Raw genomic sequence first — 20618 nt, forward strand, 5'->3', positions numbered from 1 at the left:
GTGTGCGCATGGACTGATTTACTCCTTGTTGGTGCGACCAAAAAGCAGAACGTCTATGCAACCCATGGTGTTTTTACCACAATTAACTTGAGTTTAACTTAGTGGTGTTAAATTTTTGCTAGATTTTCAAATCGGCCAAATTTTTAAGCTAGTTGAGCTTGCCTACAAAAGGTTTGCAACAAAGCTATCATTTGATCGACGCCTTACAATTTTCAGTACGAGATTGAACATAGTTTATCAATAAGGATATTCGTAACTCCAATAAACTATAGTTAATGTCTTTTTAAACGAAATAAAGAATCAGGCCATTGTAAAACACGAGAACCCTGCTAGTGACGTTCGAGTACCACTGAGATTCCTGAGCAGCCGCAACATCTGGTTCCTACGACGGTATGAGCTGGAATTCGGTTGTTACCGTTTCGTGCTTCTGATTTTTCAATCAAGAGTACATAAAGCAAAACCCAATTTAAGTTTAAGTTGAAAGATTTTTGCATAAACAGATCTAGGGCATATATCAAGCCTACAATTTGTTTCCCCGTCAGTTTGCTACTGGTATAGGTAAAACGATCCATTAGGTATGATTGGTTTCAAATGCAGTCCAATTTGATATGAAAAAACTACGCTGAAATAATAGTTATAGACTGAATTTGTAATGCAACGGTATAGGTGTCGCAGATATCGTTTCAAACACAAACGGGAAACGCAAAATCTTTGGATCGATATGACCCATCTTAAACGAATTGCGCGGTGTGAAGTTTTCCTTGTCATAAGAAGGAGAGCAGCCGTTATGCTAGCTTTTACAAAGTTCGTTGTTCACTTGTGGAGTTCAATACTTCCAGCTCAAAATAATTTTCTTACTATCAACATTGTTTGGTTGGAATTAACGTTAAATAACGTTAAAATTGTCTATTGCACGAATAAAGTTTTTTCTGATTGTTTGTTCCAATTTTATCCAAGTTCTGTTCCTCAAAACATATACAAGTCCGCTTTCGTGTCAACTTGTATGCTAATTATCCAGATTTTGATTTCTGGTATCACAAGTAGCTCTCAAATGGGAAATCTGCTTGATCAAGTTTATTCAGCATTTTACAACTCAATAAATTTATCGAGTAAACAATTCACACATTGAACAGTTTGTTTTAAAGAGTTTCCTAATCTACAGTTTTCAGATGTCAGCCACAATAGCACATGAGCTGCTTTCACTTCATTTTGAGCGAGGCAGCTTTTGCTTCAAAAAGGTGGAGTGAAAGATCGTTCGATGGTGGTGAGCAGGAAAGGACTGTGGGGTTAGGAGATGTGACGACTGGTTTCAAAAGATTGCTTAGTTCCTCAAAGTCATACACGTAGTAGTAGCATCTCTGTCGCACTGATTCCCTTGTGACGTTGCCTCCGAAACCAATAAACGCATTCTGAAACATAGAGCAGGCGTGCAAGTACAGGCGACCCTGGTACAGTCGGCAGCGCGTGCGTAGTATAATTTTAAGGTCGTGAGTTCGAGCCTCACTGGTCGGAATTTTTGTAAAAAGTTGATTCGTAGAGAAGCAAAATATTTAAACTCGTCATTAATTATATCACTATTTCAAACTTGACTTAAGGAAGCTCTGAGAGCTTCAAACCTCCATTAGCCATTAAGAAGTTAGAGGACTTTTGTAAATGTATCAATCTTAAGTACACTTAAGGGCGCATGGATACACACTGCATGTACAAAGCCAGTGCGTGATGCTACTTTAAAGGAGAAAAGATGTAAATGAAAAAGCAACCCTACCGTTAATTGATATTGCGCTGATTTGTGGAGTTTGGCGACAAAGGACAAAGACATTGTATAATTGCCAATTAGTATAGTCATTCCCTATTATCCCACACCATAAGGGCCTTTTTTTACATGTACGTAGATATGTTTGGTGGAATTAGGGGGGGGGGGGGGTAAAATGGATCAAATGGTCCACTTTATTTTGTGGGGGTGGCAGCTTGTAATGAATTATGATGGGTCGCTCATAAGTAACCGAGGGTGAGAAATCATGCCAACTTACAGCTGGCGGACAAGCTTCTGCATCTGTTGCACCATCGCCGATCATGAATACAAACTGGTGTTCGCCCCGTTCCCTAATAGCGGACACAGCCAGAGCTTTCCCACCTGACATCGAAGTGGGTTCTGTCTCGTCAAAACCCGCGTAGTCCCCTGACGAATTGAAGAGGAGTCTGTTAGCGAAAATGTTAGCCTCGGGTATGTTAAGTCGTCTAGCCAGGGGTCGGATGAGGCTCTCAAAACCACCAGATACCAAATATACTTCCACGCCACGTCTGTGCAGGGTCTTTATTAGCTCTCTGAAAGTAAAATTAAGAGGGTTTTACAACTCTGAAAGTGAGCTGAATTAGGTTGTCATTTATAACATCTAGAAAGCTCATCATCGGCATATGCAATGAATACGTAGTTGAGGGGTGCTAGGAAAATTGGCTGACAGGGCGTTTATCCGACAAGGAAAAAATGAGAAATTTAGCCGACAGTTTTATCAAAATTAGTCAAAAATTTTTATCTCATTGGTTCATAAATCAGTATTTTGGTGGGCCATTATCTTTGGAGTGCGATCGCGTGGCGCTCCACTCGGCCTCTCCGCGGCCGCAATCTCCCTGACGGAGGGAGGGAGGGGGGAGGAGGTTGCGACCATGGATAGATCTTCGTTACGCTAGTTGATTAAAAAACTGCGGCGTATTGCCCGCTTACGAAATAGTGCTTTAAATTGACCAATCACAGCTTCCGAATAAATTTTATCGCTCATTTTGCTTAAATAATTGGCAAATTTTCTCATTTTTGGTTGTCGGTTAAACACCCAGTCGATCACGGTCAAAACCACGCGGTCACCCAGTTGAGGAGAAAAAATAAAAGTCCATGGCTTATAAACAAAATTAAAAGTCGCGACAGAGCAATGATGGAGAACTTGAGCTCAAACTTGTTTTTCGTACTTCATTTTTTGCCTATTAATGAGAAACACAAAAACTGAACTGATCCAGATGCAAATCAAATGTCTCTTAACGCAAATTAAATGTCTCTCAAAGCGACTAAAACGGTGAAAAAATAATATGTATTCATCATGATAACTTACATAAGCAAGATTCATAATACCTTGTTACAAAAATTGTTCTTGGAAATAAATGAAAAAAAAAACTAAAGAAACTTTTAAACTATTGTCAAAATTTTTAGAATTGGAAAGTTCTTGAATTGGAAAACCTGCATATTATGTATATATGGTGTTGATTATTACTAAGATTCACACCTTTTCGCTGGAGTTACAAATTGGGCCAAATTAAATCCATGTGTGCCTTAAGAGAAACCACTTGCAATAATATTTTGCTATATATTAAAACATTAAGCAAATGTACGGCTTTTTTACTATAAAGGAAAATTATTGCCTCTATTTGTTAAGAAACCTAAGACATTTAAGATGTTTTTCAAACAATCAGATTAATATCTTTATTTTTTCCCATTTCGATTAAGCAAAAACAAATTGTACGTTTGTATAATAAAAGTTTGCAGAACTTAGTACCTTTGTCTTGAATTTATCTTTATCGTTCATTAAAAGAGTTGTGGAACAGTATTTTTGCGACCACGCTTAAATTATTTAAAAAATTACCTCAATTGGGGAAATACTCAGAGCAAGGAGAAGAATTGAGTTTCTTTCAGGTGACATATCTTTGTATATTTGGAGAAACAAATAAAAATGAAGAACTCAGGGAAACGTTTTTCTGACAACTTTAATAAAAAACTTTTTTCTTATGGGCCAAGTTTTTCTGCAATCAATGAAAGCATTATTTTTTATCTCTGAATTTTGTATTTTCAATTATGCAACATGAACATTTGGCTCTTTTCTGTTATTGCCCCCCAGTCTTTTATAACCAATCTGTTTGCAGTCCCCAGAATTTCTTGTTACTTATGGATACTTGTTTTCATAACGGTAAAATGTCATCATCATCAGAGAGAGAGAGAGAGAGAGAGAGAGAGAGAGAGAGAGAGAGAGAGAGAGAGAGCTAAATTGAAGGGATTTTCCCGCTCGATTACTTAAAAAACAGAGCGATAAATCTGTTCTTGGAAAAGATAAATATCGAATTGATTAAAAAACTACATTTTGCAACTGCTGCTTACATTATATGCAAATTGTATTTTCTTACATACGCGTTAATTTCAAAACTTCGCTGCTTCATTATATTATAAATGCGGTTTGTGTTAAATTGATTATATGAATGTATGAAATATGAAATCCAAACATTATGCTATTAAATGTATAAGTGGGGGTTCAAATCGACGTGGGAGGGCTATAACAGAACAGAGCCGAACATTTTCAAATAAACATACTTATCAAAAATGATTATAGAAAATCAGTCACATAAAAATTGAAATTATTTAACCGAATCATTCTTTTCGTTGATACATTTGAGGTAAATTAAAATGTACAATAGTTTAAGATTCTAAATAACGGTTACTCTTTGAAATTGCCTAAATGCATGCTACGGTAAACAAGTTTAAAGGGTCCTGTGTTGAATATGCTCCTTTTTCGAAATCTCCATCAGGGACGAAACATCACTAAAAGCGGAAATACCGGTTTTTAAATTAGTTGGCCTCATAAAACCCTGCTTCTCTGATTCCTCAAAAAAAGTTTTATAATGCCCGATGGCGTCAAAAAAGCAGTTTCAATTTAAGTTTTTGTGCTTAAAATAGAGTGTTTTTTCTTTATTTTATATGAAAATTGAGACAAAAACAAAACATTAAATTTTTACTCAAAAACTTTGAAGCGCGCAAAATTGTGAAAACCAAAAAAAAGCATTTATTGCAATTTTGTAGCAAGTAAAATTAGGTATGAAAATTTTTTTGTTCATTAAAACCGACTTAAGTAAAGTAACACCAACTTACTCAATGCCGTGTGTCAGTGTGAGGTCATTGCAGTGTGTGAATTCTTCCACCTGAAACACAGAAATTTGAGTTTTCCTTTTCCATATTTTCTTCATTTATAATTGTGATTGACGTGAAAAAAGCTGATGAATATGTTGTTGAAGTGAGTATGGTAACTAACCGCTTTGCGAGATGGTTTCATGATGTTGAGTCTCTCTCTCAGAGCTGTTCTGAAGTTCATACTCCCTCCCATTGCATTCTTAGTTCTGAAACAACACAACACACAAATGGTTAAATGTGTTTAAGTTAGCATTCTTTATGCGAAATGTCAGCAACTTTTTCCTCGCAAATACCTGCGCTGCTTAACTCTAGCTATGTTAAATAAGATGTTGAGATCATCAGCGCTTAGACATTAAAAAAAACTGTGGTAGACGAATCATCTTATCAGAGCAAAAGAGCAAACTCGTCTGTTCACCCTAACTAATGAAAAATAAAAGTAAATTGTTCATGGCAGAAAAGAACAGACCGACCCCCCCCCTTATTTAGGTAAAACTTACACTTGTTGCACGCGTTCTCCCACCCCGAGATAGTCAGCCAACTCATCTATGAATTCTCCAGTGACAACTGTGGAGTCAACATCAAAACACACAGCATCATGGGGTCCCAACACGCTCCACAGGGCCATCACCTCTGCCCTCCCTTTGGGCACAAACGGGGGAAGGGTTCTGAAGGCTGGAATTGCTGAGCTGGGCATTTTTGCGCTTATTTTAGGGCTCCTTGCTGGTTATTACACTGTGACAGTTATAACTAATCAATTTGGTGTGGAGGAGCTGTGTTGCGTAGTTGAAATAGGGTTAAGTGGGTTTTTCCTTAGAGGGTAAAAGGTTGTAAGAATTGGTTATAATTTACGCACACAGTGGAATACTTTGTTGTGTTATTCGTGCTTTGTTTTAGGTTTGAAACAGGTAAAGTTCCACTGAACGGAATTTTATATTGACTTTCGAATTGGGAATTCTGATCTAGACCTAAAGGCTGTTTTCGAAATATTGCTGCAAGTAAGGACTTTTTGTCTATTTGCTAGAATATAACTTGGTTTTGTTAAGTTTTAAACAGTTAGGGTTTACAAATTTGATTGGCTTACAAACTTTGGGTTGAACAAATTTATGCGATGGTCTGAAAACTAGATCTAATGAAAGGAAGGCGGCTGATTGCAACGGTGCCAAAAAGTCGAGTGATTTTGATGTCAAAAACGATGAGTTTATGTCCTGGGAAACACAATACTTTCATTGGCTAATTTTGATATTATATAACAAGCTTAACTAAACATAAATTAATTCACTCTGAGTGAAATTTCTAATAGAGTTTGAAGATCAAAATTGATAAGGATCAAACCGCCAGTAACCTCAAATCTATTGTGAACATATCGAATTGTTTGCATATTTCATAACAAAGAGAGAAACTAACAAACGCGCAATGGCTCCTATCATATCTCACGAAGTTTCGTTCTTAAACTTTGAATAATTCCAGTCATAAACGCGTGAACAAATTTATAAGATGCCTATATCAAAACGCGACTTAAGTTGCATATTTAGCCCCTAGCAAGTATTCAAAATGTTACGTAATTTTAACCCGGCACTAAACATATTAATGTAATTTTGAAGGTGTTGATCAGAGACAAACTACATACTCTACATTTAGATGGCGGCCTTGAGACCGTGGCCTCTCACAAACCTAGAAAAACCTTGGAGCAAAATCCACCCATTTCAATAACAAAGAGGCGTGTCCAAACTATTTTTAAAGAAGAAGTAAAGACAAACGCCATATTGCTCTGGGCGGAAAATTGGACCTGTTAGAGAATCCCCCCTCCCGGTTCCTACAGCCCCCCCCCCATCAATGCTATACTTCACGACAAAAGAACTTGGCGTGTAGTTTAAAGCCTTTTATAACGATAATCTGCGACGTGCGCAAAGAGCACCCACCGGCCCGAAAGTTAGAAGAAATACTTTTCTCCATATGTAATAAGTCGGCTAAATATCATAGCATCGTATGATTTATTTTATTGCTTTTAGCGGTGGTAGTAGTATAAGACGATAGACAAGCCAGCTGAGTTTTGAAAACGGGATCAAGTAAGCCAAAAAAGTTGGATACAACCGCAAATTCTTTCTTCCGGGTGGGTGAGCCCGCACTGCGACATCCCGCACATACCGCCGAATGAGAGGCTTTGGCGGTGACTACGTTTCGCCATAATCCCGAACTAGTACTTGGCTAAAATCTTTTGCTATGAATCTCGCCTCACCTTTTGTTATCTCCCCGCTATGACTCAACTTAAATGCAAATTTGCAGCGGCTACCAAAGGTCTCATTTGCTATGTTTTCTACTAGTTCACAAAAGTTGTTTTCAACATCTGAATTGCATTCTGATTTCATTCGTCATACGAATTTTTATCTGGAATGAATTCATCAATGGAGTTGGATATTAAATCTATATTCAAAACCTCCGGAAGTAGAACTACTGGGTTTAAATCTGCATTTGCAGCGGACTAAATGTTTTTTCTACTAGCCCTTCCTTCATTTCCCGGGAAAATGGAAATTCTAATGACTGCATGTGGCCAATAAGTTTTCTCTATCTTTCACTGCTCTTAAAAACATTTGGTTTTTGAGGTTAGTCTTCTCCAATTCCTCTCAAACTGGCCATTTTCTTGTTGTGTATGATATTGTTTTATGTCATTTGAAGCAAATTCCCCTGCCCCATCCCAGACTAAGGTTCTTGGTTGTCCTATTTTAGAAAAGCTCTGTTCAGTATTGTGAGTGTCGTCATCCCTCGACCCGAAGATTAAAGCTTTCAATACCTGCTAAAACTGTCCATGAACCCTATTAAATACTTGTGGCCATCGGCCTATTTTGTTTGGATGCGCTCTAATAAGTTGGAATGAAAAAACCTTAGGACATCACTTGCCCTTTTTCCTGAGTTCTTCGTACTGGATGATTCTTTGATATGTTTCGCCGAATATTTTTTAAGGTTCACTAAATTGTTCTCAATCATTTTAAGTCCTGCTAATTTTTTAATCATAAATGTCCTCAACATTGCAATGGCACAAAAATTTATGTCAAAAAAGTTTACATCCACTAGCTATGTTTCACAGACATCAGGTTTCTTACGAGTCAATGCTGTTTCAGATAAACCAGTTATCCTTGACTTCAAAATTAAAAATTGTTCCATTTTAGGTAGTTTTTATCAATTTCTACCAAACAAAATCTAATTGACAGTTGTATTACGTTTTTATTGGGCACGAGCAACGCGCTACATATTTTTTTCCACTTTCAACCTTCGCAATCTAAAATTTTGAATTCAACCATTGCTTTGCCACCAATCGTTTTTAGTGCTTTTGCATCAATTTTTTGTACCACAATAGTCCTCGTCTATATCTATGAATTAATTTGTTTTTTTAATTGTATAACTTGTAACTGGTCAGTCCAAAACTGGCTCAATTCGAAGGCTGTTTCTTACAGTTTAAGAAAAGGAAAAAATCTTCTGCTTCTCAACTGCATTTTGCAGGACTCTCTAAATGGTTCTCCTACTTCGACCTAAAATCTGTTTGTCAGATTTTTTCCCTCCACAAGACTTAGCTACATATTGCTGCTCACCACACTTAAAACATTTCTTTGGGGAAACTTTGGTTTGTTCATGAATTTTTTCTTGAGTCTATAGTCCTTTGCGATATGTCCCATTTTTAGGCAGTTGAAACGCCGTTCGATATTGAAAATAATGCTCTCAGTTTCTGAGTGTACATTTCTAATGTCAAAAATTTATGAGACCTATAATTCACAAGTGTTGAGATTTTTTCAATTTTGGTCGGAAGAACTTACAGTATTAGTGAAACCAACATTTTTCTTGTGAGTTGTTCATTCATTAGAGCTAAGTTGTATTGTATTACATTTGCTCTAGTGATAAAATCTATTATACTCATTATTGAATGTTAGGGTTTGTTCATTTTACTATAAATTTAAGTAGCTGCTCCATCCTGAAACTTTTGAAGCGTTTACACTGTATGTCCCAAGCTCTAGCGCCATCACCTTTAGGGAAAAGAATTGACTTTTTTTTCTAAAGCATGTACTAACTCGTACAATAAGTTCTTTTTTCTGCTCTAATCCTTCCCGCCCTCTTCTATATTTTGCCAGCGTTGCTTCTCTTCAAAACTATTTCTAAAATTTTTGGTAGTTTGCAAATAATTGCATATAACTTTGCAAATAATTGTCTCCATTAAAAATTTTGCCAAGTTTTATTATATACATTTGAACTTAAGTTTCTTCTTTTTCTGAGCTCATTTTAACGACTGTCTTTTTGATATTTATCTAATTGAACTTCAGACTTCCCTATTCAAAAAATTTTGTCATCAATTTACCGATACTCAAACGGAACTCACGTTTTATTGTTCTAATTGCTCGAATCCCTCACTTTTCACTGATATTTTTTAACGCCAGTATTGTTCTATGTAAGTGTTCTTTTGTCAAAGAGATTTAACGCGAAGAAAATCTTGTTTGAACTCAGAGCAAAACTCTTCTTTTCCATAGCGTTCTTCAAACAGTTGCCATTTGGTAGCTGTGTTATAGGGTATCAAAGTGGTCTGTTGTGTTCGTGTCCACCTTTATAGCAACAGATTAGTACATGTTTTATAAATTAGCATTGTTAGGGAAAAAATACACTAAACAAAAAGTGTTTAATCGAATAAATTAATCTATAAATCGATGTTGTGTTCGAGTCTTGTCAAATCCTTGACTACATTGAGAGCAGGATATTGATATTGCGTCAGGGTATTTTGCCGCAGTTACGCACAATGAGAATGTCACCAACTTCCAAAGGTCACGTTTTTACACCCTTATATTAGTCCTAATTTAAGAAATTTTCTCTCCATTTACATCTCTTTCGGCCAAAATTGTGTCTTCCAGAAGCACAGCATACAAAACGGAGCGGAGACAGTTGTGTAGGCTGTGCTGTTCTCAGTTTTAATGAGCAATTCTGGTTCCCTGACAGCTGTGGTACACAGTTGATCCTCTCCATAATCATCAATGGGGCCGCCCAACAGCTCCAGTCACTCACGACTCCACCCGCAAAACCCACTGCTTAGCTTTACAAGGTTAAGACTCCCCGAAGAAAGTCCCTCAAGCACCTTCACAGGCTTATCACTCCAAAAATGAAGTCTCTCAAACAGCTTTACAAGCTTCTCACTCCACAATTGGAGTCCCCCAAACAGCTATACAAGCTTCCCACTCTTCATTCCTTACGACTTCTTAACTCTTTTAATTGTCACTTCTTGACTACAGGACTTGTCTTTCCATGTCTTCTCTGTCCCTCTTATCCCGTGACTCATCAGTCCTCCAATGTAGCGCAGAGGAACAGTAGTAACGTTTTATTTACGAGGGGAGCTGAGGGAGCAATAATTAAGTAACTTAGAAAAGCTCTGTGCCCAAATCCTGTTGGCCAATGGTAACACAGAGATATTTTGTAATCAATTATTTTAATTAGAATTGATTGTTGACAACAGTGTCAATACGCAATTCAGCCCCTATTTTTCAAGGTAGTGCCAGACTTTTACCTTCCTATTGATAGATTACCTTTATCCGATCCTTTCTAGCATTTTACTATGATAATTAACATCGTTAGGAGAAAAATGATCATTAGCTGACACACTGATACACACAAGCGTTCACTCTCCCTCTCTCTCTCTCTCACACACACACACACACACACACCAGTTGAATGCCTTTGGTTTTCGTCATTTTAAAATTTGGGTATTTGGTGTTTTAAGCATGATTACGTTGCTGTGCCGATTCACTTCGAAACTTTGGTTTAACGTTTCGATTCCCTATTCCCGATTAAATCTCGCATCAGATCAAAGGTATAGCACAAAATGTAAAACAAGGTCAGATTTCTTGGAAGGACATTCGATTTGAATAAAGAACGAAATGATTTTATTGATTAACATTACTTTATTTTTCTTTGTACAAAGGTAAACTTTTATGTTGTTATGTTAGATATATTTCGCAGTAAATATACACTACCAATTTCTTTTTTACGATTATCTAATGTGATCTTGAAAAAGCAGTGTTTCTTTATTATATGGCCATATATGTCTGACTTTTAACACGCTACATGCAAGCGTAGAAAATTAACATTCTTCTTTAATTGATCAAGAAAAATTTGCTTCTAATAACTATACAACTAAATGAAAATCGAAAAAGATCTCTTCCTAAAAAACATTTCAGAAACTGTTAGTTCGTCAGGACCCTCATAATAAGGCAAAATGATTTCAAATTCTGAAGCAACCGTTAAGAAATTATGACGCTCATATTTGATGCATTTCGCAGATTAAATCAAAACGCTGATTAAATTCAATTTTGGGAAAAATATACAAAAAAGAACGTTCAAAATATATACTTTAGAGCCGAAAAAAGATAGTCAGAGGAAAACGGCCAAAAATTTCAAAACTATCAAAACGACGAAAACTCTCAAGAGAATTTTTGTTTTTCAAACGATCAAATACAGTCACGTCACATGCATCTGAACTTTAAGAATGATCAAATAAACAAGGATAATTTGTTCAAAAAGGCAGATGCTCCAAAAGGTTAAAATTTTGTATAGTTTTTATATTTTTTTCAGGGAAATTAAACATTTTTGACGGCTTTTTTTAAACAAACGACACTAAAAAATTTAGTTGTATATGATTGGGTATTTCGAAAGAAAAAAAGTAGTAAACGAAAAAGAACGCAGTGAGTACTTAATAAAAACGGGTATTCATCGGAGTTAATTGTTACAAGTGGTGGTGCACAGGGTTCATTGTTCTGGGTTTTTATGTTCGCTGTGTATGATAACGAACTTCCATCTCTAATGATCTATAATGGAGAACAGCACATAATTGTTTGACGATGGGGCAAAAATTATGGAATGTCAAAAGAATTTAGTTTTGCTACAAAATGATGCAAACAATTTTATCAAATGATCGAAAGACAACAGGTTGGAGTTCAACATGGCAAAAATTGATGCTATATGTTTTGATGTAAAAAAAATTAGATCAGTTTAGTGTCCATTTGTATGCAGAGGACACCGCTGACTGCTATGACTGTCCCATTTCAGCTTATTAGTGAAATGTATACCAAGATCATTTACACGCAAATATTCGGTAAATGATCTTGGTATACTTTTCACTGATAAGTTGAAATGGGACAGTCATAGCAGTCAGCGGCTGATGAAGGCACAACAAAAGCTTTTCTTCTTGAAGAGAAACGTTCCGTTTTCTACAAATACGACAGTAAAAGTGAGTTTATACCAAAGTTACATTTATTAGTTCTCCTTCACGCGTCAAATGTTTGGTTCTCGAAATGGCCAAATTGCAGAAAACTGGAAAAGATACAAAGATGAGCGCTCAAGTGGGCTTTAAAATAGAATTTTTTCCGATATTGACTACAATCACAGCCCTTTTTACCACAATTTGTTGCCAATCAGTTTTTTTGGTTCTAAAGGATCTTCTTATGCTGAACAAAATTTACAACTGTGACACTGCCCTCAAGTTTGATGATTATTGGAAAGATTTCGAAGGACCGCGCGGTCACCATTCTGCAGCAAAACAAATTATGAGGACAACCTTTATTTGGACGAAATCAGCCAAATTGGAAGAGTATTTTGTTTTGAGAGTTGCAAAAAATGGAAGTGTTCTCAACCAGCGAAATGACATCTCAACTTTTGACTGGACATGTCCAACAGTATTATTTCGGAAACAGTTGGACTCTCTTTTGAAATTAAAGGCTGTGAACTTTAAGTACTATCAGTATCCTGTAAATTGGTCCTGTTTTTGTAACTAAGTAACAAAGTGATTTTCGTATCGCGGGTACCAAGTCATTTTAATAACCATAATAATAATAATAATAATAATAATAATAATAATAATAATAATAATAATAATACTAATAATAATAATAATATTAAAAAAAAATAATAATAATAATAATAATAATAATATTAATATCAAAAATAATAATAAAAAAAATAATAATAATAAAAATAATAATAATAATAATAATAACAATAATAATAATAACAACAATAATAATAATAATAATAATAATAATAATAATAATAATAATAATAATACTAATAATAATAATAATAATAATAATAATAATAATTGAGATACAGGAAGCAAAAGGACTTCAGCATTTGCAACCAAGATCTATCATATCTATGTATAAACACTTTATTTCTTATGTTATCTATTTATTGTCTATGTACATACGTAAACCTACTGGAGCGAACTGCTCAGTTTATGCAACCTTTTAACTTAACGTGTTACGTTGAAAGTGTCATTGACACCTATGAAATAAGTGCAGACGAAAAAGAGACTTAGTATGATACAGTCGCCTCGTGGCCAATTAAATGTTACTGCACCAATTGGTTTTCCTATTGAGACAGTTGAGAATTATATGAATCCAGATCCTAATATTACTTCATCACAAACACAAGATACAAATAATATAGATTCACTAGACCAACTGGTTTGGTCAAATCCAATACAGACAAATTTACATCCACAAATTCTCAGACAAATAGCATTCTCTGACAACCTTCTTCACATGGCGCAGTCAGCGAAAACTCCATTAGGAGTCAACCCATTTTGGGAACAAGGCGCAACACCCCCGATAGAGTGGAAACAATGGCTCTCCATGTTGAAAATGGCGATAATGGCACGCGACAGTATTGAAGTAGATGAACTACTCAAACTGAAACCACAACCCACAGATCTTTTTTATCCGACACTACCAACATACGAGGAAGAATTCGAAGGAGAAACAGAGGATGAAGCCAGAAACAGAGAACAAAGAAATGAAAGGAGAAGAGTAGATTTTGAAATTTAATGCAAGGTGATCGAACGCAAAGGAGCAATGGTTGACAGAAGCCCGTGGGACGAGGCGGACACAAAAGTTAAAAGCCTTATTTATCTATCACTCGGAGCTGAAGCCAGAAGAACCTATCAACAGAAAAACCCGCACACACAGATAGAAAAATGCTCCACAAACGAACTAGTACACGAACTCAACATTACATTCACTATTCCACGCAACACTACATTCGACAGATTCAAGTTTTTCAAATCCATGCAACAAACACACGAATCACTAGAAACATTCTATAGTAGAATTATAGAAGCCGGAGCAATGTGCAAATTCAAAGATCTAGAAGAAGATTTGGTAAAAGACCTTTTTATCTCTAACATGACCAACACTTCTATGTAAATGGACTTGTTGTCGGAGGTCAGAACCCCATAACAAGTGCTAAATTTCGCAATGAATAGGGAAAGAGGTCAAACCAACTAAAAAGAAATATTAAGAGCACACTCAAGCAGTACCAACTGGTCGAATGTCTCATACATTAGAAACAACACACGTCAACAACAACAACAACAACAACAACAACGCCCATTCAAACAACCCATTCTCCCAACACCACCTACAGGCAAAATACAACCATGCTTCAAATGCGGACAACCATTCATAAGAAATCACTTAAACACGTGCAAAGCACAAAACTTCACATGTCAAAATTGCAAGAAAACCGGACATTACATATCAATGTGTAAACAACCAATGCCAGAAAGAAAGAAACCCACAACACCACGACAAGAAAACAGATACTTACCACAGAATCAACCACAAAACACACGAAGAGTTCGCCACATCCAAGAAGAACAAGAACAGGAGTCACCGGAAGAAGAAAGCGAAACAGTTGATGGAGAAGCGGCATTATACATCAAGGAATTAATGGAAGACTGGTCGGCAATACACATCGTAAGACCAACTGGTTTCAAAGAAGTCAATAATGTGTCACTCAATAAGGACACAAGTGGAGAATTCTGGGTGAAGACAAACTTCAGAAAATCAAAAATAGATTGGCTAGCTGATACAGGATCTCCCATATCGTTCATGCAGGAGTCAATTGCCAAAGACTTAATAGCCAAACATCAAGATGCAAGTATATCAAAATTCACAGAAAAAACGAAGTACAAATGTTTCAACAACCAGGAAATCCAAATAAAAGGTGTCATAAACATAACGCTCAGCTCAGGCTCGTGGAAGGCAACAAACTGCAAAATTTTGCAGGTCAGCAACCTACCACAAAATGTTATGGGAAGAGACATTCTACGTAAACTGGGAATCCACCTGAGCGCATCCAAACCAATAGGTAAGACAGTTGGTTTAATTTCAGACACCACCATAGAACAAAACATTATTAAATGGATATTCAAAAAATACCCACACCTATGCACTAGACTAGGAAGATCAAAAGACCACATGGCAAAATCAACCTTCAAAGAAAATTTTAGTCCCACATAACATAAAGGAAGAAGAGTACCACTACATCTATTAGAACGGGTTGAAAAAGAACTAGAAAATTTAATCGAAGACAAATAAATAAAACGCCTGGAGAAATGTTCAGATGAATACTTCATAAGCCCAGTGGTAATAACAGTAAAAAAAGGACAAAAGTGTAAAAATAGCACTAGACTCTAAAGAATTGAATGATGCTATTCATAAAAACAAATATCAAATGCAAAGCATTGACCACCTGATAGATGCGGTAGCAACATACATCTCCGAAAGGAGCAACGAAATCGGCACATTTTACTTTTCAAAAATAGACTTAAAATACGTTTACAGTCAGATTCCACTAGACCCTGAACTACAAAAACACTGCAACTTTAATATACTCGGCGGAAAAGCAACAGGAACGTATAGAATTCTAAATGGATTCTACGGCCTAACCGACATGCCAGCAACATTTCAAAAAACAATAGATGTCACACTACAAAACTGCCAAAACAAATTCGCATTTCTAGACGACATATTGGTCATAACGAAGGGAAACATAGCCGACCATGAAAAAGAAATAGACAAAATTTTATACCAACTGGACAAAGAAAACCTAGCAATAAAGTTACAAAAATGTGAATTCGCAAAGAAAGAGATAACATGGTTGGGATTTCAGATAACACCAACTGGTATAACTCCAACGAAAAAGAAATGCGAATCAATATACAAGCTTGAGATTCCAAAAACGTTGAAACAACTAAGATCATTCATGGGATGCATACACCACATAATAAAGTTTACACCAAAACTCGCAGAATTATCAGAACCACTACGACCACTACTATCAAAAAATAACACAAAATCACAGAACAGACTAGATTGGAAAAACCATCACACAATAGCATTTGAGGAAATAAAAAGACAAATAATAAATATAACAGAAAACAAACACTTCGACATCAATAAAGAAACAACAGTTAAGTGCGATGCCAGCAGAAAAGGCTTAGGCGCAGCGTTAGAACAAAAACATAACTCCATCTGGAAACCAGTAGCATATGCAAGCAGATTTCTGAACAATCTGGAGAAAAGATACAGCACCAACGAACTAGAACTTTTAGCAAAAGTATGGGCACTAGAACACTTTAAATACTATCTGTATGGTAATAAATTTACTTTACAAACGGATCATCAAGCACTACTATCAGCATTAAAAAATAATCGCGGAAACAAAACATACCAAAGTAGATTATCTAGATGGGTTTACAGACTACTACCATTCAACTTTAACATAGAGCATATACCAGGAAAAAATATTGGTTTCGCTGACTACTTAAGTAGAAACTCATCAGGCAAAGCATCACCAGAAAGCGAAGACGATGAGAAGTATGTCATAAATACAATTCAAGAAATAAAGCATGCTTGGTTAAAACACACAATAAAACCAAGCGAAATAGTAAAACCAACTGGTAATTACAACCAGTTGGCTGAGAGAAAGCAATTAGAACATAATGACGTCCCACACGCTAGAGCAAACACACTAAACGAACAACACGCTTTTTGCCTTAACACAGCTATGAACAAGTTGCATTCTATTGAACAATATTTAAACTCACACAATTCAAAATTAATTGCTATTAAAACAAGAAATATTCCGAACAAAAACACTTTTGATATCGAAATTAGAAAAAGAAAACGTGCCCCCAACAAAAAATTACTCCAAATGAATCCACAAACAACAATAACAAACCTATCCCCTAATAAACAGTTACGTGACAGCAGCACCCAGACGGAAGAGGATCTAACAAAGGGAAAGGAATAACTCCAATACAAAATGATAAGCACGAGGACCTGTTCACAGCAATTGACGACGTACCCACGCCGGAGTACCGGGCAAATCTAATGAGAGTGTTCAACGAAGAATTCCTGGCAGAACACTCAAAGAAAGAATTAGGCCCTATCATAGATCTGGTTAACACTTAAACAATCAAATCCAATTTACCATAAGATCCGACGAGACTTATCAGTTACACCAACTGGTTGCTTACTATTCGACAATAGAATTGTTATTCCCAATAAGTTACGCCCACTAGTACTCCAAACTATTCACAGTAAGCACCCCGGTCAAGCGGGTATGCTTGCATTGGCGCGTCTGATATGGTATCCCCATATCCATAGTGAAATTGTCGCCCAGGCGCAGAGCTGTCGTCACTGCATTGACAAAGGTAAAAACCTAAAACCAATTCACGCAAAAAATAATATAGGTACACTTAGAAAATTAACTGAACCAAATGAAGAAATCCAAATGGATTTTGCAGGTCCAATACCATTCAAAAATAATACACAAAACAATTACATACTAGTAACTGTTGGCAGACTCTCTCGGTTTCCTCATGCAGAAACATTCAATAATTGCGACACAAACACAGCAATAGAATATTTAGAAAGCTACTGCAGACTACACGGAATACCCCGATCAATAAGATGTGATCAAGCACAAGCATTTAAAGCAAAAAAGTTTGAACTATTCTGTAAAAACAGAAACATTAAACTAATACTAGCACCAGCTGGTGATCATAGAGGAACAGGGATGGTAGAAAGATTAATACAAACAATAAAAAGACGGTTAGCAGTGTTAGATGTAGACCCCAACTGGTCAACAGTGACACTAGCAAAATCAAGTAGCAAACATTTTTGAAAACATCAGTTTAATACCAAACTCCACAACAAAAATAACTCCGTTTGAAGCACACTTCGGACGAAAACCCAACACTGAAATTTCCAACATCACAACAAAACCATCAAAAAACAACCTCACTTACAAAAACATAACCAATACATGTTTAGACAAGAAGATACTATCTCAAAATGCCCTTACAATCGAGGAAATCTGGAGAAGGGACGGCAACTCAGAGGACGAGCTGGACATAAGGTACAGGGACAATGAAGCAACACCGGAACCCATCGAGACAACACAAACAACCCCGCCAAGTACTAGCGCACAGAGCAACCAACTGGTTGACATTAACACAGACAGCGACAACTCTGAAAACGTTCCCCTCGCCAGAAACCAATCCATCTCTACTCCAACACGTATGATAACTCCATCCGAAATACATTTCACATTAGGCGACAAAACCACAAAATACATTAGAACACGCAAAAACATAGCAAGAAAATCACTCGCAAGAAAAACCAAAGAACCAAGACATACACTTGCACCACAATGGAACATCATTGAAGACGGTACAATCACCGGCTACTCACCACACACAATCACTTTAGACACACCATTAAGAAAAAATACAGTAATCAGAAAAAATGATCTAGCAATCGTTACTGAAAAGAAAACACTACCAACACATCAAAAAGTAGAAAATAAACCACGTCTAATACACATGGTTGCGTGTAAAACAGTAGGTGAATATAAAAGAAACCAAGAGAAAATTAAAAAATTTTGTTTAGAAGAAGCCAAACAAAAGAAGATACAAGAGCGATCAGCCCCAATAAACGTTGACAACACCAAGTGGACTCCCGAAAATGTAAGAAAACGGCAACAAAAAACCAGAAACGTCAGCAAACGACAAGAAGGGCACCAACAACACCAAGTAGAGAAACCATCTGGGGGAAGAAGGAATTATCACGTAAACGAACAAGGACCCCAAAAAAGTCCCCTGGTGAAGACTTCAAAGTCGGTTCGAAACAAGCAGCCCTCCAGAGCAGTTCCCAATTTGATGTTAATAGATCATTCTTAACAATCGATGCAGAGCAGATACTCCAATCGGAGAATGCAGAACAAATCACAATCGACTCCGATGTTAACCAAAATTTTAACGTCATAACATCTAACGATCCGTCATTATTAATGCTAACATCATTAGATAGTCCACCAATTGGCCCGGAAAACATCATAATCAATGAAACACAAGCCAAGTACAAATCGACACCCAAAATTGAGAAAGCTATGTCAAAGATCAAAGCAACCAAGAGAGACACCCCAACAGTGGTATTTTTAGATAACCAAGCAGACAACACAACCAAGAACACACCAGAACAGAGCAAAGAAATAGAGTTGATACAATTAGAGCAAGAACGCATCAGATTGGAACAAGTAAACATCATCACAATTGTACCAGCACACACTGATTCGAGCAACCAACTGGACCAACACAACAAATACACGACTCAAGAACAAACATCCACACAACAAGACACAGCACAGATTCAAGACACCGCACAACCTCAACTCAAAACTCAACAAGAACCACTCCACCAACAAGACACTACACAACGACATGACAACATGGAATCCAAAGACAAGCCATCACCAACATCCGCAACTATACCACAATCACTCAGAAGCAGCACAACTTCACAAGAGTACAAAACCCCACCCGTGTCGCCAATCAAAGACGACATTTCAGACTTGAATTCAGTGGACATTAGAGATTTAGATGAAACACTTTAAAAAAGAGTTTCATATAGCGGAGGGAGTGAGATACAGGAAGCAAAAGGACTTCAGCATTTGCAACCAAGATCTATCATATCTATGTATAAACACTTCATTTCTTATGTTATCTATTTATTGTCTATGTACATACGTAAACCTACTGGAGCGAACTGCTCAGTTTATGCAACCTGTTAACTTAACGTGTTACGTTGAAAGTGTCATTGACACCTATGAAATAAGTGCAGACGAAAAAGAGACTTAGTATGATACAGTCGCCTCGTGGCCAATTAAATGTTACTGCACCAATTGGTTTTCCTATTGAGACAGTTGAGAATTATATGAATCCAGATCCTAATATTACTTCATCACAAACACAAGATACAAATAATATAGATTCACTAGACCAACTGGTTTGGTCAAATCCAATACAGACAAATTTACATCCACAAATTCTCAGACAAATAGCATTCTCTGACAACCTTCTTCACAATAATAATAATATTAATAATAATAATAATAATAATAATAATAAGAACAATAATATTAATAATAATAATAATAATAATAATAATAATAATAATAATAATAATAATAATAATAATAATAATAATAATAATAATAATAATAATAACAATAAAAATAATATTAATTATAATATTAACAATAATAATAATCATAATAATAATAGTAATAAAAATAATAATAATAATAATAATAATAATAATAATAATAATAATAATAATAATAATAATAATAATAATAATAATAATAATAATAATAGTATTAATAATGTTAATAACAATAATAATATTAATATTAATAATAATAGTAATAAAAATAATAATAATAACATTGATAATGATAATAGTAATAATCATTCGGTCGCTTCATACAAATCCAAAAAAATATGGAGGTCGCTTTATACACAAAA

The 20618-nt window shown here is 35.9% G+C and overlaps 2 protein-coding genes across 2 annotated transcripts in view; both read right to left on the reverse strand.

The window, feature by feature from the left end:
• Window positions 1–20618, reverse strand: part of LOC142342922 (charged multivesicular body protein 7-like) — a 320646-nt gene that overhangs the window by 110035 nt on the left and 189993 nt on the right. The window lies entirely within an intron of this gene.
• On the reverse strand, window positions 1062–6196 carry LOC142342322 (phosphoserine phosphatase-like). Its single transcript, XM_075393616.1, has 5 exons — window positions 5440–6196; window positions 5064–5148; window positions 4904–4953; window positions 2031–2325; window positions 1062–1409 (listed from the first exon to the last, which is right to left on the reverse strand). The coding sequence occupies exons 1-5, from the start codon at window positions 5634–5636 to the stop codon at window positions 1200–1202; spliced, it is 837 nt and encodes a 278-aa protein (XP_075249731.1). The 5' UTR covers window positions 5637–6196; the 3' UTR covers window positions 1062–1199.

The sequence above is a fragment of the Convolutriloba macropyga genome, chromosome 7 (genome assembly GCF_964194025.1).
Source record: "Convolutriloba macropyga chromosome 7, txConMacr16.3, whole genome shotgun sequence".
NCBI classification, from domain to species: domain Eukaryota; kingdom Metazoa; phylum Xenacoelomorpha; order Acoela; family Convolutidae; genus Convolutriloba; species Convolutriloba macropyga.

Coding starts and splice junctions, on each gene's coding strand:
- LOC142342322 (XM_075393616.1), bottom strand. CDS start 5,636: ATGCCCAGCTCAGCAATTCCAGCCTTCAGAACCCTTCCCCCGTTTGTG. Junction 4,954..5,063: donor TGAAACCATCTCGCAAAGCG/GTTAGTTACCAT, acceptor TCTGTGTTTCAG/GTGGAAGAATTCACACACTG. Junction 2,326..4,903: donor ACACTGACACACGGCATTGA/GTAAGTTGGTGT, acceptor TTTTACTTTCAG/AGAGCTAATAAAGACCCTGC.